This window comes from Heterocephalus glaber, unplaced genomic scaffold (assembly GCF_053883595.1).
Source record: "Heterocephalus glaber isolate CG9 unplaced genomic scaffold, H.glaber_assembly_v1.0 deba00001564, whole genome shotgun sequence".
Classification (NCBI taxonomy): Eukaryota; Metazoa; Chordata; class Mammalia; order Rodentia; family Bathyergidae; genus Heterocephalus; species Heterocephalus glaber.
The window spans coordinates 12,688,453-12,713,861 of NW_028258351.1; the positions used below are offsets into that span (position 1 = coordinate 12,688,453).

Below are 25,409 nucleotides of genomic sequence, written 5' to 3' on the forward strand. Positions count from 1 at the left end.
GGGAGAGCATTTGCCTAGCATGTGTGAGGCCATAGGTTCAATCCCCAGCACTGAAAACAAAAATCACAAACATGGATGCATGGGGTTTGTCCTTCTTGTTCATGGGATTCAGTTCCTTACCCCCAAAGTGATACTGTGTTTTAGTTAAAGAAGATGTGACTGTCTTTTTGTAACTGTGCAGTGGGAAAAGGGGTTCTTTCTTGCCAGTACAACCCAGCAGGTAGTTTCTCAGCTTCTGTTTCTGGCTTGTGACTAGAGCCCCTCTGCGGGCCACAGGTGAGACAACTGGTAGACTGGGTAAGATACAGGTATTTTTTATGTGTTGCCAAGACTTCACTGTCTCCTTTGGTGCCGTATCCAGGTGCAGCTGTGCCCTGCCTCCTCCAATGAGCATGGAGTTTCCATCATGGCCTTTGAGTAATAATGGGACACCTCTGGGTTTTTTCAAAAATTCCCCATAGATGCCAGAAGGTACCTTTAATGTGTGACCTCCTCTGACCCTCAACCATAGTCTGGTCTCTCTTCAAATGTGCATAAAACATAATTCTGTGATGTCTTTGAGCCTTGACACACACGCTTACAGATGACTTGAAAAGCATCTCACAGGTGGAGGCCAAAAATGTCAACTGCCCTGTGTTTTCCGGGCCTGGGCCTCTGGGATCTTTGCCTGGGACCCTGTTTGCTCTCTCACTTCTTTGCACACTCACTGGCCACCTTAGTGTCAGTCACCGGTGTCCCAGCCCTAGCCCAGCCTCCTGATGAGTGGCCTTAACCAAGTTATATTTAACCTCTTTTCTCTGTAAAATTGGGATGTTTCATCAATATCCTTTACAGAAAAAGAACTTTCTCCAGACACCAGTATAAAAAGAGAGATAGACAATTTAGGAGAAAATATAAGATATAAAGCAGGAAACATATCCAATACATATTGTCAGTATGAATATGAAAAATATTCAGCATAATTTTCATGATTTACAGATGGAAATACTAAATTTGTATCTATAGCCTCCCCCACCCCAATATTCCAATTCCAGTGTAGGAAAGATAGCAGAGTGCCAGGAGAAGTGTGCAATCAGCATGACCTTTCTGGACAGCAATTTGGCAGTATGCATCAGTAGCCTGAAAAATCTGTAAAGCTCTTAATTTAGAAATCCCATTTATAGGAATTTATTCTCAGGAAATTATCCTCTAGCACCCAGTAAAAGCTGAGGTTCTTTTGAGCAGGGGGTGGTTTTGTTTTTGTTCTTTGGTGCTAGTGGTGGAACTCAGGGCCCTATGCATGCTAAGCATGTAGTAGGTGTGTGGTGTACTACTGAGCTACACCCTAGCCCCAGGTTTTTGTTGTTTTTTAATCTTTTATGTACTTTGAATTTCATTATGGTCCACAATTCTTTCTTTGCTTTAGCCCTTAGAAATCTCAGCTGAAGTTGTAATCACCTTTGGCAGTTTTACAAAGCATACCATTTTTGTGAATGACCTTGACTCTAGCTTCATTCTCTTCCTTTCTTGTTTTCTTTCAGGGTGATATTTTTCATTCATTTTTATTGGATTATATCATGTATTTAAAATTTTTTAAAAAAATTTTTCTCATCATGGTTTTTTTTTTGGTACTGGGGATCCAACTCGGGACCTTGGGCTTTCAAAGCAGGCATTGGAACCACTGAGCTAAATCCCCAGCCCTCATCATGCATTTTTTTAAAACTTCCTCAACTCTTTTTTGAAAAAAATGGTGGAGTAGATTTAAATGCAAGGATTCCACCTTTAGATGAATCTCACTGCTCAGTGCTATCTGTGGGAAGTCACTAGGAGTGGGCCCATTGATGCCTTTGAAAGGACCAGATGGGATTTACATTGGGAATAGCTGAAGAGCAAGGTGTGCTGATGTCTTGAGGAACCAAAAAGTGTTGGCCAAATAAGTGTCATTTTGTAAGGGGGCTTAGACAATTGATATTTGTCCTATGGAAGGAGCTGATGCTGAGCCTCCCTTTGCCACTGTGCTTGGTCAGGGGGCCTCTCCTCTTAGGGGCATTGTATTTCCAAACATCACCTCACCAGTGGAGCATCCTGCTTCTCAGAGGTAGGGAATTGCCCTTTCCTGAATGTGGGGCCATTGAGATGGCAGATGTTAGGGCCGGAGATTTGTGGTTCCACCACCTGCCTCAAAAGCACAAGGTCCTGAGTTTAATCCCTGGGACCAAAAAAAAAAAAAAAAGTATAGTGGAGATGGCACATGTTTGCTGGTAGTCAGTCCTAATGCTGTGGGGTCACCTGAAATGAATACATTCCCAGATGACTCCCTTTTATAATACAGATTGCAGCCAGTTTGGGGGGAGTAGTCTCTGCCCCACTGTGTTCATTGAGATGCTTCTGAGGGGCCTTGGAGGGTGAGTAGCACAGAAGAGATGTCTTACAGGCACAGATCAGGACACTTTGGGATTCTCCTCAAGCTTAGACAGAGGCCAAAAGTTGGAGAGGCCTGTCTGTAAAATGCTGGCAGGGTTCAAAAAATTAAATTGACGGTTTTATGCCAGCCTCCAGCACAAAAGGGAATACTCCTCTCTAATTGTCCAGTGGTCGGTGTGTAAATATTGCACACAGAGGAGCTGTGGTTGTGGGAGTGGCCCAGACAATGGCGGAGAGAATGAAGGGCTTCCGGAGGCTCATTCATTCAGAGCAGCCTTGGGCCTGACAGTGTGCAAGTGAGACATACATACACGATTGTCAACTACAGAGTACCCTCTGTTGGGAATCAGAAAGATGACATGGAAAGACCCTCTCCCCAGGCAAGCAGCCGCTAGATAGCCATACTAAGAGAGTGAGATTCCTCTGGAACCCAGCTCCCACCCTGAGCATCCTCTGTACCCCAGCCCTTCACCTGGCCCCTCCTGCTCCTCGTCCGCCAGCTCCCTGATATCCTCTCTTGCCATCTGCTATCCTCTTCTGCTTTTCCGGCTCCTCACCTCCTGCTTCCTCATTCTCTGCTTTTCAGTTTCTCCCTGTTATAGTGTTTCATACCTTTTGTTTACTTGACCTCCTGGTCTAAGACTCAGAATCCTCAAAAAGCATTTAATGGAATAATCTCAGTTCAGAGGAGACTCAGGCTTAGAGCTATTGAGCCACAGGAGGTGGCTCTGGTGAGAGCCTTACAGAATGGGTGAGGTTAGAGAAGGGCTTTGGGACATTGCGGGACAAAGGTCACAATAGGAATGCCGAGGTGTGCTGTAGGGGCACAGGAGGGATAACGCTTATGAGGCCACATGCAGAAGGCTTTGAGCAACGTGCTGAGGTCCTTGGACTTGACCCTCTGGACATTTAAGCCAGACTGGAAGAGAAATCTCAGAAGTCAGTCACTCACTGCTATTTCTGGTAGACACACTGAGCCTCACGCTGGAGTTCAGAGCTGTGCTGCCTGACTGTCCAGCCTCACACAGGCCTGCTATGGGTGAGGGGTGCTGGCCTCTTGAATATGAGTGCTCCCTCCCAGCCTCCCATTGTCAACTCTTGTCTTCTATTTAGTGGCCTTCGGGATGGTGAAAGAGTCTGTAATCCATGTGCATTAGGCAGCTGATCTCTTGTAGAAGTATAGGCTGTCATTAAGTTCTTGGGCAGCTTTTTACATTCATCTTACTAATCAGAAGCATTGTTCTCACGGGTACCAGTTCAGGCAAGTTTTTGCATCTCACTGCCTCTGACCACCAAAACAGAAGGAACTCCACAGCTGTTGTGGGCAGGAGCCCTGCTGAGAACTCAGCTGTGTGGCCTTGCTCAGGCTGGACCCCAAGCAGAGTGATGAGGGACATGAAGTAGAGCTGGCTGGGAGCTCACCCATGACCACACACAGGCAGCCTGGGGCTACCGCTTCCTTCTCTTTTGTCCCCTTTTCCTGTTCCTCTTCTGGCCCATCTCTCTAGCAGACTGCATGAGAGGGAAAATGGCCAGCTCTCCTGAATCCTTCTGGTTTCCCCCTTCTGCATGAAACATCCCTGTGACTTCATTAGGCTCCATATCTCCACATTTTCAGGTATCTTCTCCATCCCCTTTACTCTTTGTTGTTAGCATTCTCATCCTTATTTTCTAAGGTTTTTCCTTTATTCTCCTAGGGACTTGTCTCCTTGATATTGCTCCTTCTATTCTCTCTCTCTCCCTCTCTCCCTCTCTCCCTCTCTCCCTCTCTCCCTCTCTCCCTCTCTCCCTCTCTCTCTCTCCCTCTCTCCCTCTCTCCCTCTCTCCCTCTCTCCCTCTCTCCCTCTCTCCCTCTCTCCCTCTCTCCCTCTCTCTCTCTCTCTCCCTCTCTCCCTCTCTCTCCCTCTCTCTCCCTCTCTCTTCCTCTCCCTCCCTGCCTCTCCCTCTCTCCCTCCTTTCCTCCCTCTGTCTCTGTCTCTGTCTCTCTCGATGCTGGGGATTGAACCCAGGGCTTTGTGCATGCTAGGCAAGTGCTCCACCACTGAGCAGCACCCCCGCCTCTCGTTCTCTTTCTTCCCTCTTCTCTCTGTTAGCTCTTCCTCCACTTAATGGTATACTCAGATCTAAGCCCTAAAAAATCCCCTCACCTGTTAAGCCACTGACTGTCTGCTGGGGCTGCCATAACAATGTATTACAGACTGGGTGGCTTACAACAGAAATGTACTGCTTACAGTTCTGGAGGCTGGGAAGTCCAACAGCAAGGAGCTGGTTGATTTGGTTCCTGGTGCCCTTACCTCCCGGACTTGCAGATAGCCACCTTCTCGCTCTGTCCTCAAAAGGCAGAGGGAAAGAGCTCTAGTGTTTCAGGACTTTACTTTTTTTTTTTTAATATATAATATCTAACTGTGTTGCCCAGGCTAGACTTAAACTCTTATGTTCAAGTGATCTTCCTGCCTCAGCCTCCTGAATAGCTGGGACTAAAGGGCCTTGTCATCTTGCCTGGCTTTTGAATTTTTAATTCTATGTAAATATCTAGGAAAATGTACTAGCTTGTTGTCAGGGGCTTACTTACAAATTCAACTCTTTTAAACATTTAAAAGTTATTTATTCATTTAAACCTCTTAAAATATTTAATTGAAGGACAAACAAAATATTCTCATGTTTTTAAGTCTGTCTACTAATGCTAGTAAATTTGATGTAAATATGGAAGTACTATTAAGATGTTTCAACTTAAAAATCACATGTCTGCATCATTCTTAATCACATATTTTAATATTGGAATCCCAGGATGGACCTGTTAGGCCACATTCTCTTAAACAAAACCAAATCCTGAAATTAAACACCAAATGTTTATATTTTTGACACACAAAAATACAAATACCACAAGTTTGATTTGTATTTCTAAACTTAATTCCAGATCATCCTGTTTGAAATTTGCCCACTTATCAAGGGAATAATTATTCCAGTCCTGTCGTTTTGGAAGTATCTTCCAGTAGGGCTGAGCTGGCCAGCATTCTGACCCCACTGACAGCCTATTTATAGGGCTGCGTTCTTGCCCTCAACTAGAGGCCGCCTCACCTTCAGAGCCCCTAGAATTCACATCTGTGATTTGATTGGTATCATTTCTCAACTCTCTTGAAAGCTGGCAGTTCCCCAACTGGCTTCCCTAGCCCTTGACTGGATTTCTTTTATTTTCCCTTTGGATATTTACAAGTCTCCAGTCTAGCTCTAAATACCTTTGAACTTGAAGGAGCTGTATATTTGTTCATTCTCTTCATTATAGTCTTTTTTTTTTTTTCCGGTACCAGGGATCGAACTCAGGACCATGTGCTTTTGAGGCAGGCGCTGCACCACTAAGCTAAATCCCCAGTCGTGTTCATACTCTTCATAACATCTTAAAACTGACAATCTTTTTTAATTGAATTCTGAATATGTCTGAGCTTTCTGGAACACTGTAGTTATAACTTCCAAAGTCATTCCACTGATGTGTTCTTGTGTACATACGTGCATGGGCACACACACGTACACAGAGTCACGGTAGATTTCCAGTTGTGTGTGTCTGGTCTTCAGCAGATCCTCCAGGGCTGTCCCAGGGTGAGCGGCTGCTCCCTGTGTGGCTCTGTCTGGGTGCCCTGGGCTCTCGCTCTCCCTCCACTTGTTTCTCCTCATTGACCATTCTGTTTGATGAAGATGCCTTACAGACCAGGCCAGGGGTGTTCACCTTCCCACACCACCCGCGCCACCTCCACCTAGCTCTGTCAGTGTGCCTTGTAGAGAGGGAGTTACTTGACCTGGCAGGCACTTTGTGCTTTCTTTTGCTGTCCTGGCAGACATGGGTGACGATGTATAATGCAAAAGGAAACTGGAGCCCTGTGAGCATCCCAGGAGCTGGTTTAGAGTGTCCCTGGATTCTGAGTTTCTGCAGAGTGAGGAGGCCTTGCAAAATGCTGTCAGTTTGTTGTGGTGTCCCTGGGGTGGGGGAACCTTAAGATAGTGCCCCTTAAGCGACTCCTTTCCTCTGGTGGCAGTACCTGCTACAGGCCTGGATGATGAGTTTGCCCTGGGCTGGACAAGCCACTGGTCCTGCTGTTAGGAGGAGCAAAAGTTAGAGCCTACCCGAGGCAACTTAGTGACTTAGCAAGAATCTATCTCAAAATCAAATATTTAAAAAGGGCCATGGATGTAGCTCAGTGTGAAGGCCCTGAGTTAAATGCCCAGGGCTTCAAGAAAGGAAAAAAAAAGAGCCCTTGTCACTAGCTCCCTTTGGGTACCCTGGATCGAGCCCATGCTGAGAACCAGAAGACTTCTAGGGCCAGCCAACCTCCCCAGGAACTGGCATCTGGCTCCCATCCTTCTCCTTTGTCTCACCAGCATAGCTGGCTTCCCCTCAGTTGTAGGGCCTCCCTACTCCCAATGCTTTATACAGTGTGGGGAATTGCGCCCTATAAGCTGTTCAAAAATGCCTTTCTAAAGAAACCATTTAGACACTTGGCAAGAGGCAAATCCCATTAGCAATTGTCTAAGTAATCCTGGGCTCCCAGGGAACGAGGTGTACTTTGCAGGGAGGCTTAGAGCCCCTTCTATCTTGGGCTAGGGGCCCTAGCAGATTTTCTTCCTGACTCCTGCATCCTTGGGATTTGGGAGGGAAGGCAGCCTGAGGCAGGGATGGCAAACCTTTTAGAGCTTTCAATGATACAAACATCCCACTGCAACCATAGGGCCATAGCTTCTCCATCAGTGGCCTAAGGGCTGTGCACAGCCTAGAGTGATGCCCATCCTGCCCAGCAGGAGCATGGCCTCTAGTCAGGGAGAGGCCTGTGCAGGAGGACCAGTGGATAGCTTTTGGCCTTTGCCAAGCAAGGAGGCCAAAGTGTGAGGGCCCTTTGCTGTCCCAGCAAGTAGTTTTCTGTTTCTTTTCCTCTTTGTCCATCTTTCTCCTTCTGCTTTCTTTTCCCCTTTCCTTGTTTCCTTTCCTCCTCTTTTAGTTCCCTCCATTCTCCTCTTTCCTTTCCCCTCTTGGCCCTTTCAAAAAATAAATTTGAGGGAGAATCTGTAGATATAAATAAAAACAACACATTTGGAGCTTTTATCTTTTCATCAGGAGCGGACACGCAGCCCATTCTCACATTTTTGTAGGCACATCTCAGTATGGAGAGGGCTGGTGTGGGCTGTTTGGAGCAGTCCTATCAGCTGGCAAGGGCAGGCTGGGGGCAGACTTGTGGTTTTTTGTGTGTCATCTTTAATTCTGAGAATATAAAAAAGAAGAAAAAACAGGAAAGGACAGAGAATCATGTAATAAACACCCATGTGGTACCACCCAAAATTGATATTTTTGCTGAGATATTTAAAATATAAACCAATGAGCATAAGGTCCTGTGCTTAGTTCCTAGCACCCCAAAAAAATGAAATAAGGAAAAACATAAATGAATGGGGAGCATTATTATAGACAAAGGCAAGAGTTCTTTTACTCTCCTGGCTTCTTCCTTCCTCTTCCCTGGGGGAACACTGCCATACATTTCATGTGTAGCTTCATAAGCTGTTTTCACATTTTTCATATATATGTTTCCATGAATAATATCTACTTTTTCTTGGTGTATCTTCTAGAAGCATACTTAAAATGCTGTTATGCTGTAATAGCATTTTTGCAACTCGCTTTTCTCACTTACACTATGTTTCCAAGATTGATCCTTATTGGTATTTATAGTTAGTTCATTTATCATCAGTACTGGAAAATGTTTCATTGCATACCTGTGACAGTCAGTCTGCTCCATTGTTGATGCTAGATTTTCTGTATTATAAGAGCATTGCCATACATGTCTTTCTGCCTGTTTCCTAGCACAGGTACCAGCCTGAGCAGCTTTGGATCTGCTGACCCTTTGCTCTCCCTTGGGTTTCTCCAAGCATCCCCACCCAAACCGCCTGCTCTTTCTCATCAGCTCTCTAAGCAAGGGAAAGTTTTGGGGATCCAGTGAACAGAACTGACAGTTGATTTGGCTGAGGCATTGGTTTGTATTTGTCATCCCCCCACCCCAGCCCTAGGGCCCTTCGGTTTTGATTTTCATTCTGTTTTAATCTGCATATTATGACCCCATTTAAGAAAACTCAAATGTATCTTATCTAAACCACATTCCTACCCTACTACCACAACTATTTCCACTTTTCTGAGTCCCTTGCTCTCTCTTCACAGGCACACACTTCCACATAGCACTTGTATTCTGCATTTTTTCCTTAATATACTACAAAACTCTTCTGTGTTGCTGCAGTCCTCACAATGGCCATTTTCATGATTGCATGGTATTTTACCCTATGATGCACCCAAACCTGTGCTTCCAGGCCAGGATCTGCTTTTCCTCCAATTTCTCGTCCCAACTTCCAGCAGTCTTTGGGGAATGAATCTCATCTCCTCAGATCATGTTGCTGTCCAGCTGCAGAGAGAGAGCTAGGTTACGAGCCCCTGGCTGCTTCCCTTTCTCTCATGGTCCTGGAGGAGGTCACCTCTTTCCCCCATGTACCTGCTTCCTTTCTCCCAGTCCCTCAAAACTCTGTTAGTAATAGAAAAATAAACTAAGCTGGGTGTGGTGGTGCATGTCTATAATCCCAGCTACTCAGCAGCTAAGGTAGAAGGAGTGCGAGTTTTTGAGCCCAGCCTATGCAATTTGGCAACCCTCTATCTCAAAATCTAAAAAGGCTGAGGATGTAGCTTAGTGGTAGAGTGCTTGCCAGCTTGCACAAGGCTCTGTATTCTATCCCTAGTACCTACCCCCCCAAATTAAATTAAATTAAAGGAGTAGGAAAGGAATGGAGGGGGAAGGGGAGAGGAGAAAGAAAAGAAAAATAAACTAAATCATGGGGCATTCTCAATATACCTGGCATTGAGATTGCTCTAAACACTCACCGATAGGTTCTCCCCAGAGGAAAGGAATTTGGAGCTGGCTACATAAGCTCTCTCTCTCTCTTTTTTTTTTCTTTGGTACCAGGGATCGAACTCAGGTCCTTGTGCTTGCAGGGCAGGTGGCGGAACCACTGAGCTAAATCCCTGGCCCTTAAGCTATCTCCTTTCTTCTCTGCTTTGTGGGAGATGGCAGAAGGGACTCTTAGGTACTGCTCCAGGTCCAGCCCAGCTTCCCAGGCCTGAGAGGAAGGCCTGAGCTCTCTCTAGGAGCATAAGATATATGTTCTAAGCTCAAAAGTGAAGCTTAGGTTGGTTCAAGTAAAAGACACCCCCCCCCACAGTACTGGGGATCGAACTCAGGACCTTGCACTTGCCAGGCAGGGGTGGCACCAATGAGCAACATCCCTGCCTTTTTTGTTTTTCTTTTTACCATCCCCATTCTTGACAGACGTTGCTATTAGAACTCTGGCTATATTGACATTGTCTCTTCCATTCTTTAGCTCACTTCCTCCAGCCCAGCCTGAGGTTACTGTTGTTCTCACTAGAAAAAGGCCCCAAGCAGGGCATGGTGACGCATATCTGCTAGGATTCTAGCACTCAGAAGGCTGAAGCAGGAAGATTGCAAGTGAGTTCAAGGCCAGCTTGGGCTACATAGTAAGTTCAAAGCCAGCCTGAAAGAGAGAGAGAGAGAGAGAGAGAGAGAGAGAGAGAGAGAGAGAGAAAGGGGCCCCAGTCCTCTGTTCCTTTGCCTGCTCACCAGCTAAACCATCAGCTTAGAGATGACTTTTTAAAAAATGAGTTGATTTATAATAATAGTGAGTGGTTATGGAGTACTTACTGTATACTAGGTACTCTGCTAACAGTATGTTACACTAACATCTTGTTTATTCTGCCCCACGACCAACCAAGATAGGAAACTCATTATCCTCATTTGGCAGCTGTGGAATGAGGCTTGAAGAAGCTGAGGAACTTGCCTGGATCTTCCTTAGAATCCTGACTGTGATCCCCCCCACACCCCAGCCACCCCAGCCATCCAAGCTGGGAAATGAGGACTCAAGCCAAGCAGCAATGAGTGCCCCTTTTTAATTCCCCACAAGAAGCCCCTTACTGCCAAAGCTTTACTGGCATGTAATGTGGAGCACTTGTGTGCAGCTGACTCAAGTCCAGGCTCTGATCCCAGGGATAGAGACACACCTGATGTGGGCCCAGGCCTCGGGGAAAAATGCAGCTGTCAGGACAAGGCTGGAAGCACTGGACTTCTGAGCTCTGACACATAACTTCTCAGGAGTCCTGTTCATTGTCCAGTGCACCTTAAAAGTCCCCAGGGAATGCCAGCTGCATGTCTCTGTGTGTGACGTGGCAGGAGTAGCAGTCCTGGAGCCCATTTCTCCCTGGACCTGTTCTCTGACACGTCTAGCCACTTCTCCTAATAGGTGTAAACATAATGGATTCGTTTATTCCTTTTGAAGACAGGCCCACTACTGCATGCCCACTGGGCTGGCTGCCGCAGCAGGTTACAAAACACCAGGGCCATATTTCTGGTACTTCACCGTACGCCCCATGGAGAAGTAAAATGTCAGTGGAGCAAATTACTGACCGAATACTTTGGAATCTATCAATACTAAATTGCCCTGGCTTTCATATAAAATTCAAGCTCTGTTCTGGCCTGGGAGGAGAGTATAGCTTTGGGGGAGGGGACAGACTGCCAATGGAGAGACAAATGTCCCCAGAGGACAGGGAGGAGGCTGACTGTGTGGTGGGGAAGGGTGGCCCTGGCCCGAGGAGAAGCAGTGGGGAGTCGGGTGTGAAGAGCAAAGAAGTGCAGACACAGACAGCACTGTCAGCCCGGAGGGACCTTTCTCGGCGTTTGCCAGAGGCCTCATGGTTGACAGTGTGTGTTTTGCAGGCAAACTCTATGTTGCATTTCTTACTGCAGCCCAGGACCCTGGTACTACACCCTTTGGGATTGCCCCTCTCAGCGTGTACTGGCACCAGGGCTGGGCCTGGGGTAGGGCCCCCCAAAATGCTATTCTGGTCTGTGGGCAGCCAGCTGTCCATCCTCTTCCCTGCTTCTGCTGCTCCAGCCCTGGCCCCAGGCTCTTCCCTTGCAGGCCCCAGCTCACTGCGGCCTGGCCTCCTGCCTCTGCTCCCATCAGTTGCCTTGTGCTACGTGTGTGTGTGTGTGTGTGTGTGTGTGTGTGTGTGTGTGTGTGTCCTTACACCACCTCAGTCAGTTTTAGACTCCCTACAAGTGGGAGGTCTTCTGCGTCTTTAAGGAGTCACCAGTGACTGCCTTTTCCAGAGCGCCAAGACCCTGTGTTCAGTCTTCCTCCACCTCCTTCTCTTCTTCCTCCTCCTCACAGGATTAGGGATCAAAATAAGGACCTTCTGCGTATTAGGAAGGTGCCCTACCACTGAGTAGACCCCTGACCCATGTGCTCAATTTTCGGTTTTGTTTTGTTTTTCTTTCAATGCTAGGGATTGAACCCCTGGGCCTTCACATTGAGGAACATCCTTGGCCCTTTTTCAATTTATTTTGAGACAGGGTCTTACTAAGTTGCTAAATTGCCCATGCTGGGCTCAAATTTGCAGTCCTCCTGTCTCAGCCTCCCAGAGTGCTGGGACTATAGGGATGGGGACACACACACACACCCCACCAGCTGCGTGCTCATTTTTTTAAGGGCATTACTCTTTGCTCTTGATGAGTGGGAAAGGGTAGGAACAGCAGCACCTTCTCCATGTTGTTGCTGAGGACACTGAGGCCCAGGCAAAGCAGCTGCTCAGGGTTTCTAGAGAGGCTCTCCACAGACTCAAGGAAGTTTTGTAGTTACTGAGCAGCCAAGCTGGATCCAGCCCAGGGCTTTCAGGCTCCAGGCCCGGATTCTTAATTGTGAGTGTGCCAGGTGTCCCCGACCTGGCTGCCTCTCCTGAACTGGTAGCCAGATGAGCACTCTCTCTTGCAGGCATCCCCACGCTCATCGTGCTGGACCCGCAGGGGGAGGTGATCACGCGGCAGGGGCGGGTGGAGGTGCTCAACGACGAGGACTGCAGGGAGTTCCCGTGGCACCCCAAGCCCGTGCTGGAGCTCTCTGACTCCAATGCTGTGCAGCTCAACGAGGGCCCCTGCCTCGTCCTTTTTGTAGGTATGGAGCTCAGTGGGGGCCCGGGGTGGGGTGGGGGGGGTGGACCAGGATGCCCCTTACTTGAGTGCTGCCCTTACCGGCAGCCTCTTTCTGCCACTAACCCTGTTGAGCTTAGGCCTTTGTCTCTCTTCAGCGGCCTCATTTTTGACCCCAATGATTTATTCATGGCTGTCCCTCTGGGGAGGTGGTCTGGGAGCTGTTGCTGCTGTGCTTTCCTCCTAGTTGTTCCCGGCTGCCAGCTAGGCAGAATAGGTCAGGCCTGGAGGATGGCCCCAGACCCCCATGAACAGAGCCATTGTTGGAAAGAGGCAGGGCTGCACACACAGCAGCTGCAGGGGGCTGGGCCCCCTCAGGCCACAGCTCACCCCAGGCTGCTTCTGAGCCCTCTGTGTTCAGACTGTTCAGGGGCTGCAACAGCTGGCCCAGGAGCTCAGGGAGGCAACTCTGGCTTTTCCATCCTCACTGACCATTTAGGTGACTTTGCTCATTCTGGGCAGAAGGACAGAAGAGCATCCACATTAGGTCCCTGTCGCCCAGTGGGATGAGCTAGATTGCTTTTGCAAACTGAGCAAAACATAGTTTTAACCAAGAACTATGTTGCTCCTACCCATGGGACTTGTTGCTCTCCTGCAGCTGAGTTGCTGTACTAGACCATGGCTGAGATGGCCCATACCTGCTTTGCTGAGGAATTGGGGAGCAGCATCCTCCTCCATTATCTAAGGTCTGGTTTGGGGAGCACCAGGAGGGGAGCTAATAAGCAGAGACAAGGGAATTCTTAAGCAACTGGACTTGTAGGCTGACTCTGGGCTTGGGAAGGAAGACCCCCTGGAGAGAGGCAATCTTGGGGCTTTTTCTGCCATCCTAGGTTTAGGTAGGAAACAATTCTGAACCCAGAGACCATTAGGTACCTCATGGCCATTAGCAGAAATGTGGAAAGAGGGTCCCAGAGAGGCAAGGCAAGTTGGATAACATCACAAACAAACTAGGGGATCTAGAGTATGTCTTGCCATCTCTGTGTACTGAGGGCCTCTTGAGTGATGTGTCACTGCTCGGTGAAATCCCTGTATAGGAGCCTGCTGTCTTCCTCCCCTGCTTTTGCCACTTAGGGATGTTGCCCTTGCTCTCGGCTACAGGTTTCATCACCTAAGACCTGGGACCTTGTTTGTGTGTGGCTGCTCCTGTTGGGGGACCCTAATCCATGCTCTCCTGTGCAGTTGGCCTCCCCACCTAGGCCACGTCTGGTGTCAGCTATGAAGGTGCCCTGTCACCATCAAAGCTGAAGACTGGACCTCACTCCTCACCCCTCTCTGCCAGTACTTCTGCCATTTTCACTACAAAGCCAGAGGTCCCAGGTCATGGCTTCTCATTCTGTGATGGAGTGAAAAACCAGGAGGGACCTGAGGTCCTTGCTTAGGGGGAAGCTCAGCTTCCAGGGTGCGTCTGTGAGGAATTCAGTGATGAGGTATCTACCCAGAGCATTGGTACTACTCACTGAGGCAAGTTGTTCCTGGTTAGCCATTGCAGGAAAGTGCTGGTAGAGTGCTCCTTGCTGCTGCTACACATGTATCTGCACATATGTGTAGACACTGCTGCACACGGAAAGTAGACCTGTGTCTAAGCAAAAGTTCTTTTCCACTCGGGCTGCTCAGATGGGCCTTTCTGTATCTCAGGCCCAGGGCCCAGGCCCACTTGGTGGGTACCACTATTTAACAAGCCAGAGTTTTCTGTCTTTTTCCCTCTTCTTCTTCACAGATTCTGAGGATGATGGAGAGTCTGAGGCAGCCAAACAACTGATTCAGCCAATAGCAGAGAAAATCATTGCCAAGTACAAAGCCAAAGAGGAAGAGGCACCACTTCTGTTCTTTGTGGCTGGGGAGGTGAGCATGGAACAGGGTCTGGCCCTGACAAGGCTGGCTCAGCTGAGGACTTTTAGGACATGAGTGATACTGGCCTTGAGGAGGTTTGAAGGGACCTCTGGGTCTGGGTTGACTCTGCCATAGACAAATGTGGAAGAAAAGGTGTGTCATTTGCCAAGGAAAACCATTTCCTACCCCTGCTGCTTCGTGCTTCCTGCCCACTTGGCAGCCTCAAAACAGTAAGAAGCCCTCCCAGGGTGGTTACTTACCTAGGCTGTGGGGGAGTCCCCGCCACACACATCTACCATCCACTCTCACTCCTCGGTGCTAAGTCAGAACAGGCCCTGAATGCTTTACACAGTGTCGGCTTGTTGGTTCCTCCACACCATACTGCAGAGTGGCCTTAGCCCGTTGCAAGAATCCCAACTTGACCACAGCTGGGGTCCGCAGTCACCCAGCCAGGTCAGAGAGAGTGCTGATGTTGGAAGCTATTGCTGTTCTCAATCTTCAGCATCCAAGCCCTGGGCCTCTGTTGGGCTGGACAAAACAGGGGATTTGTCCCAGGCTGAGAAAGCAGCCCTGGAGTGGAACCCTCTGAATAGGTGCCCATCTGCCCTGAGGAGTGGGAACCTACATCTCACAGATACCCATGTTCTGCAAGATGGCACACAGCGCAGGCGCGCTCCTTGCTCCCTGCCAAGAGCTCTCTGCGCATGCTCACTGCCTCCTACTCAACCCCGGCGGCCCCGACACAGGCATTCACCGATGCTCTGTGAGGCCATCCTGTCCTGCGTGCACTAGTCTGTACCTCCAGTTGGTCAGAGCCCTGGCTTATTTCATGCTGGTTGAATCCCTGGGGAGGCGTGGGGAAGACGGGTTAGCCAGACACCCTGAACCACCTATTCATCACCTCCTCAATAGCCACCCCTGGGGCCCCTCGAAGGCAGCTCAAGTCTCCCTGCTTAGCCCTGGGGTGGAGGGGAATAAAGAGGGTTCACAGGCCCTGCCTCAGGGCTCACCAGCCGCTGGGCTGCACACAAAGCGCAGTGAGCTGTTCTGCATGTGTTAAACTCTAACCCCTGGAGAATGGCTGGGAAGAAAAGATGGGTGCAGAACAGAATGGGCTGAGCGCGGTGGGGCGGGGCTTTAGAAATGAGGCTGAAAAGGAGCATTTGAAGGTTTTCAGGATCCCAGGCACCGAGCCAAGTGCTTCACCTGCTATCTTCTTTGTGTCTCACCTCTCTGGCTGGGAATCTAGCCATGGTCCTGTCTCGCCGCCCAGGAGGAGGAAAGCAAGGCTTGACAGGTTGAGGGACCCCTGCGCTCCCTGCAGGGTGGCTTGGGTACTGGCGCTGGCTCACCCTCACATTGACCCTCAGGAGGGAGCCTTTGTTCAATCCACTAGGTAGAGAATGGAACCTGGGCTTGGAGAGGTGTCTTGTCCAGGTCACACAGGAAGTAGGCAGTGGAGAGGGGGCTGAAGTGTGGACCCAATGGCTCCGCAAGCAGAGCTCTTCCTCTTTTGGTCCATAGTCTCTGATAAATGGACTCAGTCATGGCTGGAAGGAGAAGGGGAGGGTGAGGGCAGGAGGAAGGCTGCCTGGACCCAGAAGGCTGGGCAGAGGTGGCTGTGTCACCCACTCTTCCAGTCCCCCCCTGCTCCAGTCTTGCTGTGCACTTCACCAGGGCTTCTGGCTTTGATGGCTTTCCTGATTCCATTCTCTCCTCATGCTCAGAAGCAAAGCAGCATGGAAGGGGGACAGGGAGCTGGAACATCAGGCACTGACTGAACCCAGGACTCTGGCCTAGGGTAAAGGGAGCCCCTTTTTTCTGCCTTGCTCCTATGCCCTGTGGCAGGCAGAATTTAGCCCTTCTGAAGCCTTAGTGGACATTAAAATTCATCTCCCTGTGATTTGCTCAGAAGGAGATGGAGGGCTGGGGATTTAGCTCAGTGGTTCCTTTGCCCGTCTCTCCAGCGTAAGGTCCTGAGTTTGATCCCCAGTAACAAAAAAAAGAAAAGAAGAAGGAGACGGAGAGGGGAGGTGGCAGTGGAGCCTTTGGCTTGGTCTAGGCCTCCTAGTGGGAAGGAGATGTGCAGTGTTTGTCCAGGTGCCTCTCTTGTTTGTCATGAAGATTTTTTAACCCATATGGAGGCTCTGAATTGGGTGAAGATTGCCAGAGATGTTGAATCACCCAGCATTGCTGGGAAGTGCATACTGTTTTAGAGGAACGAAGGACTCTCACTAAGTCTCCCTAAAGATTTGCTTTTTGAGAAAGTAATTGTTTGGGGTTTGTTTTTGTTTTTGTCTCAGAAATCAGTAAGCTGTAAACCTCCTCACCCCCATTTAAGACCAGAAATGAACCTTTTCTTCACAGGGCAGCCCAGGTTTTTCATTAAGTTTATTATTTATTTATTTTGTGCCACTAGGAATTGAACCCAGGGCTTTTGCACTGAGCTATATCCCTAGACCTTTTATTTTTTATTTTGAAATAAATTCTTGCTAAGTTAAGTCACCCAAGCTGGGCTGGAATTTTTAATCCTCCTGCCTCAGCCTCCTAGAATATTGGGATTACAGGCATATGCTACCACATCTGGTTCTTTAAGTTTAGAATATTGTCCATTTTTATAGCAAAATGATCCGAGAATGGTAAAGTCTATTTTCTGTTACCTACCAAATGAGTGTCAGTAGTGTGAAAGCTCAGCCCAAATGGTCACTCCCTGACAAACCTTTTTCTCATCATTGGATTTATGTTTGCCTTTATATTTGAACAAGGCAGTACCTGATATGAGAGCAGTTCACCTGGACAGCTGCTGGGAATAGGTGAAAAGTGCCGGCTTCTTTCTCAGACAAATGCAGCCAACCAGTGAAAACTTTTAGTGTGTAAGCAACCCTGTCTTCAGACCTGCCTGGCAAGGCAACTTCTACCTTCTTTGAAACCACAGTGTGGAAGGCAGTGAGTCATTTCTATTTAAAACCATTCCAGATCAAAGTCCAGCTGGCCTCAGATAATCCACAGGGGGGCTAACAATAACTGAGAGTTGATTGCAGAAATAAGCAATCAAGCCAGATGTGTGGCATGTTCTGGCAATCCTACCTGCTGGGGAAGCTGAGGTAGGAGAATTGCAAGTTTGAGGCCAGCTTAGGCAACTTAGCCAGACTCTATCTCAAAACATAAAAAAGGTTAGGGATGTAGTTTAGTGGTACTGCTAATGGGTGGTCAATCCCCAGTACCACCACACCCCAGATCATACAAAAAAGCAAAGCCAAGCATGGTGGCACACGCCTATAATCCCAGCCCTCAGAAAGTTGAGACAGGAATATCACCAAGTTTGAGGCCAGCCTGGGCTGCATAGTGAATTCAAAACCACCCTGAACATAGTGAGACCCTGTCTCCAAAAAAAGCAATCAAAGAACATCACATTTTTAAAAATCAGAGGGCATATTAAAGTTACTTGCATGCTAATAAAGACAAATGACTCAGATGTAGAGGGAATTTTACAAAGCAGTAGGCTTCTCCCTAAGGCAGGATGGGGTCACCTCCCCTTTAAGACAGAGCCACTGTCCTTGTCTGTCTTCTGAGGAGAATGGGCTCCTCAGGGGACTCTGTTTTTAAAACTTACTAGTTTTCTCTCTCCTCTGGTGACTTCCAGGACGATATGACTGACTCCCTGCGAGATTACACCAACCTGCCTGAGGCTGCCCCTCTGCTCACCATTCTGGATATGTCTGCCCGGGCCAAGTACGTGATGGACGTGGAGGAGATCACCCCTGCCATTGTGGAGGCCTTTGTGAATGACTTCCTAGCAGAAAAGCTCAAACCAGAACCCATCTAGTGGAGCTCCAGCCTCCTGAGCCATTATTTAAGACTCAGTCTCCTCATCCTTCTCCTCCTCTCCATCTTCCCCTCTGCCCTTGGACTTTACCACCGTGTACTGAATCATACAACCCAAGAGTCCAACCTCTCTGTGGTGCCTTGTTTCTGCATTAATTTCTCAGCCAGCACCCAAGGGTGCACATCCTCACAGCAGCAGAACCCACTGTGTTGGGAGACTGCTTGGGGTGTGTGGGGATGACATAACCTGGACAAAACTGAGACTGCAGCACTCTCTCTAGGTCACTAGCTCTTGTGAAGGCCCTGTTGTGGTGAGGGATAGCAGATTGGGGCTCTGACTCTGGGGTCAGCTCACATACACAGCACCTAAGACAGCTGGAAGGGAACTGCTTGGTGACACGCGTGCATGCAGGTGGAGCAGACAAAGAGCAATTGACTGTGCAGGCACCAGCTAAGAGCTGTTGGTGAGAGCATCTTTTTCTAGGGGACCTCATCTTTTTTGGTCCTAAGTAAAAACAGCAGTTTGTCAGTGGGTTCTTGGGCAGCAGACCTCCAAATCTAAAAGGAAGCTTTTGGGGTTTGGGGGGTGAGAAAAATGAGTAGCTATGGTAATGATTCATATAGTAATTGCTTTTATTGCGCTCCTACCATGTGACTAGAGTTTGTAATTCCTTCCTTACCTCTTTCTTCTTTGCTCTTATCTTTCCCCTAATTTCTGCCTGCTGCTGCAAATAGCTCCAGCTGTCTTGGAATTTTATTAATGAATTCTTTTCCTTGGGCATCTTCTCAAGACACCAGGCTCTGAGTTCTTAGAGGAGCTCTGCCAAGCTGGCACAGACCTGCCTCTGCCCAGCTCTGTGCCTGAGGCTGCGGGACCTCTGCCAAGGCACCTGCACCCCCCTGCCATTACCCTTGTTTGTCCCCTTTTCTTCTCAAAGCAACAGTAAGAAGCAACAAGAATTTACCAGAAGCCAAGCTTTTTCCTAAAAAGAAGCTGCAGAGGGAGCTGTGCCCTAGAGCAGGAGTGGGGCAAGACGGCAGGGCAACTACAAGTTGGTCTTGGGCCCCTTTTCTGAGCTCAGGTAGGTTGTCCTCTTACTTGAGCAGAACTTACCACAAAAGGGGAAACAACTACGTTCTTAGGCTTGGGGGTGGAGGGCTTAGGCCTAGGGACTCACAGGGGCTTTTGCCTGTCTCAGTCAGGTATCAGGGTCTTCAAACAATCCTGGGCCTTACCCTAAGCTTCACTCAGCATTCTGCCAACCAAAACCATTTATTTGGAAAACTCAGTTTCCCCCATGAGCTACTGACACTGTTGTTCCTTTCTGAAATGGATTGTTGGTTTGTAGTTTGGAGGTACAAAAGTAGTTGGTAATTAGACTATTTGATGTTGCCAGCCTGAAATGCAATCACCTGGTAAGAAATAAAACAGGCATCTCTGGACATTATCATCCACTTGGCCTTCCCTGATCTATTAGGCGGTGGCCAGAGACAACCTCTGGTGGTTATGTTCCAGAATTTTCAAGAGTCCCAGGAACTGGGGCTGGGGATATAGCCCAGTGGTGGTGGAGCACTTGCCTAGCAGGCGCAAGGTCCTGAATTCATTCCTCGGCATGAGGGTGGGGAAGATGGCGGGGGGGGGGGGGGGGTGTCCTAAGAATTAATGTGGCCATCTGTCAGATCTTGGTTCCAGAAGCCAGGACGCTCATTTGGATGAGTGCCAGAAGAAGATCCCTCCCGGAGCTCTGGCCACCACCCCACCTGGTTTGCCCTGGCACTTGGAGGGTGAATTCTCAGATTGCAGAAGTCGTTGTGGACATTCCCTCAGTCTCCAGCCCTGCAGGGAAGCTAAGTGCCCTGAAATCTGAGAAGGCTGGGGGGAGTGGTTTGCATACAAGGACTAACTCAGGGTCTTAGTTGTTTGCTTGTTGCTGAGACACAAATACCCAGGACCTACAACCTAAAGAAGTTTTTTTTGGCTCATGTTTTCAGTCCACAGTCTGCTGGCTCCAAGGCAGGATGGCATGGCGGAGAAGTATAGTATAGGAAAAACCGCTCATGCCATGGCAGCCAGGAAACTGAGAAAATAAGAGCCAGGGAGGGAGAAACACCCTTTCTGGTCACACCGCCAGTCAGCTGCCTCTCCGATAGGCCCCATCTCCTAACAAGTCAGCTATATCACTCCCATCATAATTCAATCACCTTCCAAAAACCCTGCCTATGAGAGCATGAGGCTCTTGGGCGACATCAAGATATAGACCATAACACGCAGCATGGGTGTCCCTGTGAAGAATGGCAAGAGTTGGGGACACCCAAGCCCAGCTATACCCAAGGATAAGGAACTTCTGAAGAAACTCTCCCAGCACCTCTCAGGGTGGGTACAAGATGAAGTCCTGCCCTTGGAAGATTTCTGTCCATGTGTGTCGTCCGTCTGTCCCCGCCACCCCCATCTTATGTCAAGCTTGTCTTAGAGGCCAGAGAATCCCTCTTAGTAGCTACTTGTCTTTGGGAGCAGAAGCAACAAGTCCAGTGATGAGTTACTGGAAGTCACTGCAATGGAGTAAGTAGAAGACATCTGTGATACTTTAACCTGTACTAGATTGACTCTTCTTACTCACTAGCCACTAAAGCCACCTGGATCTTTGTCACCAGAATTCCCCTTTTGGAGTGGATGTGTAGGTTTATATCAGCAGGAAAGATTTACTAAAAAGATCTAGGTCTAGACAGTAGCTACACTGGGGGGAAACATTAGGGAAGAGCTTCATGGTATGAGAAATCCTAAAAGTTATTGATGTAGATAGAGTGGGTGGTTGGCAGATTGCACCAAGCAGTTCCAAAATACCTTACAAGCCTTGTTGCTATTGGAAGTGGCTTAAAACCCCAGCTGTGATATATTCAAAGGCTTCTACCAACAGCAAGGGAAGCCATGTCCTGCAGATTGAGACAGGAAGATGGCTATAGAAATGCCACCCTGGGTTTCCTGACTTTGTATTCACAACTTGCAACAACCTCCAGATCCCATTCCACCCATTCTCACAACAGAGATGAATATTTCTTTTTTAACCTGTCTCACCACATTAAAGATCTGTTTAAGGGAAAGGGCACGTGTTGGGACTGCTATGTAGAGTGGGCAGATGGAAACCAGTTTTCTTTCCAGGAGTGAGGTGATGTTCTGCTATTGCTTATGCCCCCTTCCCCCCAAATGTGGTTTGAAATCATTGGCCATCATTCATCCCAGCATAGGGAGCCAGTACTGCTTTTCTGGCATCAGCCAAGCTTCAAGTTGTAATTTTCAGCCAGGTTTTGTTTTTTCCTGTTGCCTAACTAGACACTAAAAAGCTCTTCCCACTCCTGCTGCTGGGCTCCACACAGCCAACTGCATTCAACAATGAGACAGGCAACCAGGGTATGATCTCGGAACAGACCAGTGGGACCTGATATGGTGCTACACTGTTTAGTGTGGGGAGAAAACCAGGGATGTGTGAAGACATGTGGAGAAATGCACATACAGAACTGTCATGCTGGCAGGGACCCAAGTGAGCATGTGGTCCCTCCCTGTCCAGTCATGCAGGAGCACACACACATTTTGTACATAGTACCATTTCTCCAGTTAGCCTGGGCAGGCCCAGGCTTGCCCCGTGGGACTGGAACACCACTGGGCACAGATCTTGGGGTGGCAATAGACATGGACTACAGAGGATCAGGAGTGCCCCCGCAGCTCCTCTCTGGGGACCCTGAGCACAGGAGGATCTTTCATGTTTTCCCTTAAAAGCAGTTGCATTGAAGTCAGCACCTTCCCTACACCCGGCATTGCTAAATGTCAATAGGGATAAGAACATGCCCTTTCCTCCTGGTAGTCTGCTTAAGGGAAAATTCTTTGGGGACAGACGGTGGTTGACTGTGAGCTTCTTTATTAGTGCCAGTGGCCTATGAACATGTGTGGAGGGTGAAAGGTTTTCCAGGAAACAAAAGGCTGTATGTAGATTTTTATATTGGTCCTGCTTTATGGCTGGGATTTCTCCTCCTGGGCGAGATGGGAGAGAAGGATGCTCACCTTATGTGTGAAAGGACAAAGCAAGTGTGCTTAGTTTTTCAAAGCGTAAGTGTGGCTCATGCCCTTGGTGTCTCGGAATACTTCCCAAGCCAGGAAATGTGCTATTAGGTGTAGGTGGAACTTGTTCTGAGGGACAGTTGTATTTCTATTAAATAATGTGCCAACTTGTATAAACCTCCATCCCCAGAGGCCAGTTTGCAGCCCAAAGTAGGCAGAAGTAGCCTCCGTCTGTATTCCTGGGTGCTCATGCCTCACACAAATGAGGCACACACACAGGCCACAGGGAGGACACGGTGACATGGTCTTAGGACTCAGGGCCAAAATAATCATTCTCCTTTGGACACCAGAGGACATGGAAGTCCCAAGTCATGAGGGCCACTCTGCAGGCTTGCAGTCAGTATGTGCCTCCCTTTCTGTCCAGTGGTGTGAAGGAGGCTGAGCCCCGACCTTGCTCCAGCCACTGCTCCTCCTGCCCAACCTTTGTTCCTTCTTGCATTTTGAGGAAGCAGCAGCTTTGGCAGTGGCCCACCCATCTCTCTAAGGCTTCAGCTGAGAAAAGGAGCTCTTGCCTCCAACACAACTAGGAATCCCAGTATTAGGAGCAGGAAAGGTCAGACATAGTGTAATCCTAGCTACTGGGAGGCTGAGGGAGATCAAAATTTGAGGCCAGACTGAGCAATGTAGCAGGACCCCATTTCAAAGAGAAGAAAAAAAAGGAAGAGCAGACCTGATCCCATCCATGACACACTGCAGTTATCAGTCATACTTGGACATTGAGGTCAGTGCTGTCTGAGCCTTCCAGTGAGGACTTGGCCTGCAGCTGTGATGTCAGCTCCTCAGATGTGGCATGGCTCCTGAGTTCAGAAACTCACTTCATCCATTAATTTGGCTTCTAGTTTATTCCATTCATGCATTCACTGAGGAAATAAGATCTTGGAGTTTAAAAGTGGCAACGTGCAAGGCATGGTGGCACATACCTGTAATCACAGCTACTCAGGAGGGCGGAGACAGGTGGATCAAAAGTTTGAGGCCATTCCGGGCATGATGGCACATGCCTGTAATCCCAGCACTTGGGAGGTGATGCAGGAAGATTTCTGTGAGTTTGAGGCCAGCCTGAACTACACAGTGAGACCTTGTCTCAAAAAACCAAAACAAAAAAAGTTTGAGACCACATTAGGCAATTTAACAAGACCTGTCTCAGAATTTTTAAATAATAGTAAAAACATGGGTTGAGGGTATAGCTCAGTGGTAAAGCACTTGCCTGGATGTGTGAGACCCTGGTTGGGTTCAGGGCCAGTACAAAAAAAAAAGCACCACAAGTGGTTTCTTGAAAAAATTTAAAAGCACAAGTGAAGTCTGCTTTTGAGGAAAGAGGTAGCTGGATCCAGTGAAGAGAACCAGGTCCTGCAGCACAGCTGTGGGTTTTCAGCACTAGCTGGGAAACCTTGGGCAGGTGCTGTTTTGAGGTCTCTCTGTGAGGAACGGCAAAGGTGGTGCTAGATGCAGCTCAGCTTGGATGGTGGTGACATCCGGAGTTGCTCTGAACCGTGGGGCAAGTGATAAAAGGTGCCCAGCGATCTGTCTCCTATGGGCCTTCATGACCAGGGATCTGTGCAGGATCTAGCAGCTGGGGTGAGGGAAGAGAATGGTTTCTGATCTCCTTGCCCTGCAACACTAATTGAAGGACAGTGTGTGGCTCCCAGTGTCTCGGTTCACTGGGGCATCAATGTCTGCCCAGAGGCTCTGTCACAAGGAGAAGCTGAGCCAGTTTTGCCACATCCCATCTCTTGAGTTTTTGGTAGTGTCTTCCTAAAGTTTAGATTCTTACTTGTGCCAAAATTATGAGACAATTTGCAAGGATCTCTGACACCTCTGAGCGTGCTCTGTGCTGGAGACTGGACTCCATCCTTCTCTTTCCCTTCTTTTTAACAATTTAAATCCAGGAAAAATCCTGACTCCTCCCTGCAGCTTTGAGAGCCATTTCTGAGGTGTGGTCTGCCACCTCGTGGCAGAAACCAGTACTATGGGGGAGCCTCAACAAAAGGCGGAAGCTTGGCTAGCATTTGACGGCTGTTTATCTTAGCCAAGCAGTTTTTCTTGTCATATGCTGCTCACTTTCATTCTTGTTTACTGTGAAAATGGTGACAGAACAAGTGTTGGGCTCCAAATTGAGAATGCATGATGATGATTTTCCAGTATTACTCAGGAAATTCTGTAACCACCACTTGGTCCCTAGTAATCATTTGAAAGACAGCAGTTTACCTCCTGCCCCTCCTCCTCACCCCCAGGCTACATCATAGCCATGAATATACAAAAGAACTCAGACGCTGTGTGAACCATCAAGTATACAATGAATAATATGTAGTTTTTTCCTCTGACACCCATGATATGGTAGATGGTTAGTTCTTTCATTTTTATCTTGTAATAAAACCCAGCAGGAGCATGATCCAGAGATTGTTACAAATTATGGGACATTGGTTTCATGCTGGAAAGATAAAGGCTTGTATTTAATAACTTGTTTCTTAGCACATTTTTAAGGTGTTGAGGGGGAGTCTAAATGTCGACAGACTGTGGAGTGGCAGGAATTCTCCATGCTGCCTTCCAGGCCGAGCCTGCTGGTGTGACAGTCAACTGTACTCTTCTCAGCTCTGCAAGTTTGCCAACTGCTCATGGGCAGCAACGCAGGAGAAGGCCCTGAGCACATCTACTTTACTTTCTGAAAGTTGACCAGGTATCTACAGCCATTCCACTCTCAACACACCCGCTTTCTGAAAGCTGACCGGTGATGGAATCTCCAGAATCTGTGGGCCCCCCACACTGTACATTTGTGGGGGTCCTTGGCAGGCCCAGACCAAAGCATGACACCCCAGTTGTAGTTCAGGCTCAGCAGCCTGGGAGGATGCTGCCAACCAAACTGAAAACCGCAGACACCCTTTCCTTTAAACACACCAAAGCAATGCCACCTGCCACTTGGGGCACTGAGCACACCTGACCACTTGCTTCTCCCAAAAGGGACTTTTACTAGGGACCTGGGGGAAACAGCAAGGAAGAAGGGTTACGTGTTTTACCTTGAGCATGCCGGCAACTCAGCCACCCTAGAATGTGCAGCTGAAGGATCCCCAGAGAATCCAAACCATTACTAGAGCTACTACATCAAAGGGATGTGGTAAAACTACATTCCTAGTGTTACCTTTAACTCCAGCCCTGTCTTGTGGTTACAAAAGCAG

General features: G+C 48.4%; 1 protein-coding gene across 6 annotated transcripts in view; it reads left to right on the plus strand.

Annotated features, from left to right (window-relative positions):
• Nxn (nucleoredoxin) overlaps positions 1-19,571 on the plus strand; it is a 142,326-nt gene extending 122,755 nt beyond the window's left edge. For 2 of the 6 annotated variants that reach the window (XM_021238214.2, XM_004857099.4), the window contains 3 exons: positions 12,259-12,438; positions 14,191-14,315; positions 17,947-19,571. In XM_021238214.2, the coding sequence (XP_021093873.1) occupies positions 12,259-12,438; positions 14,191-14,315; positions 17,947-18,129 (488 nt within the window). In that variant the 3' untranslated portion in view covers positions 18,130-19,571. Of the gene's footprint in view, positions 1-12,258; positions 12,439-14,190; positions 14,316-17,068; positions 17,250-17,946 lie in introns of all 6 variants that reach the window. The other 4 variants (XM_021238215.2, XM_087191957.1, XR_002386950.2 and 1 more) reach the window with 3 other exon arrangements.
• Positions 19,572-25,409: the final 5,838 nt, after the last annotated feature.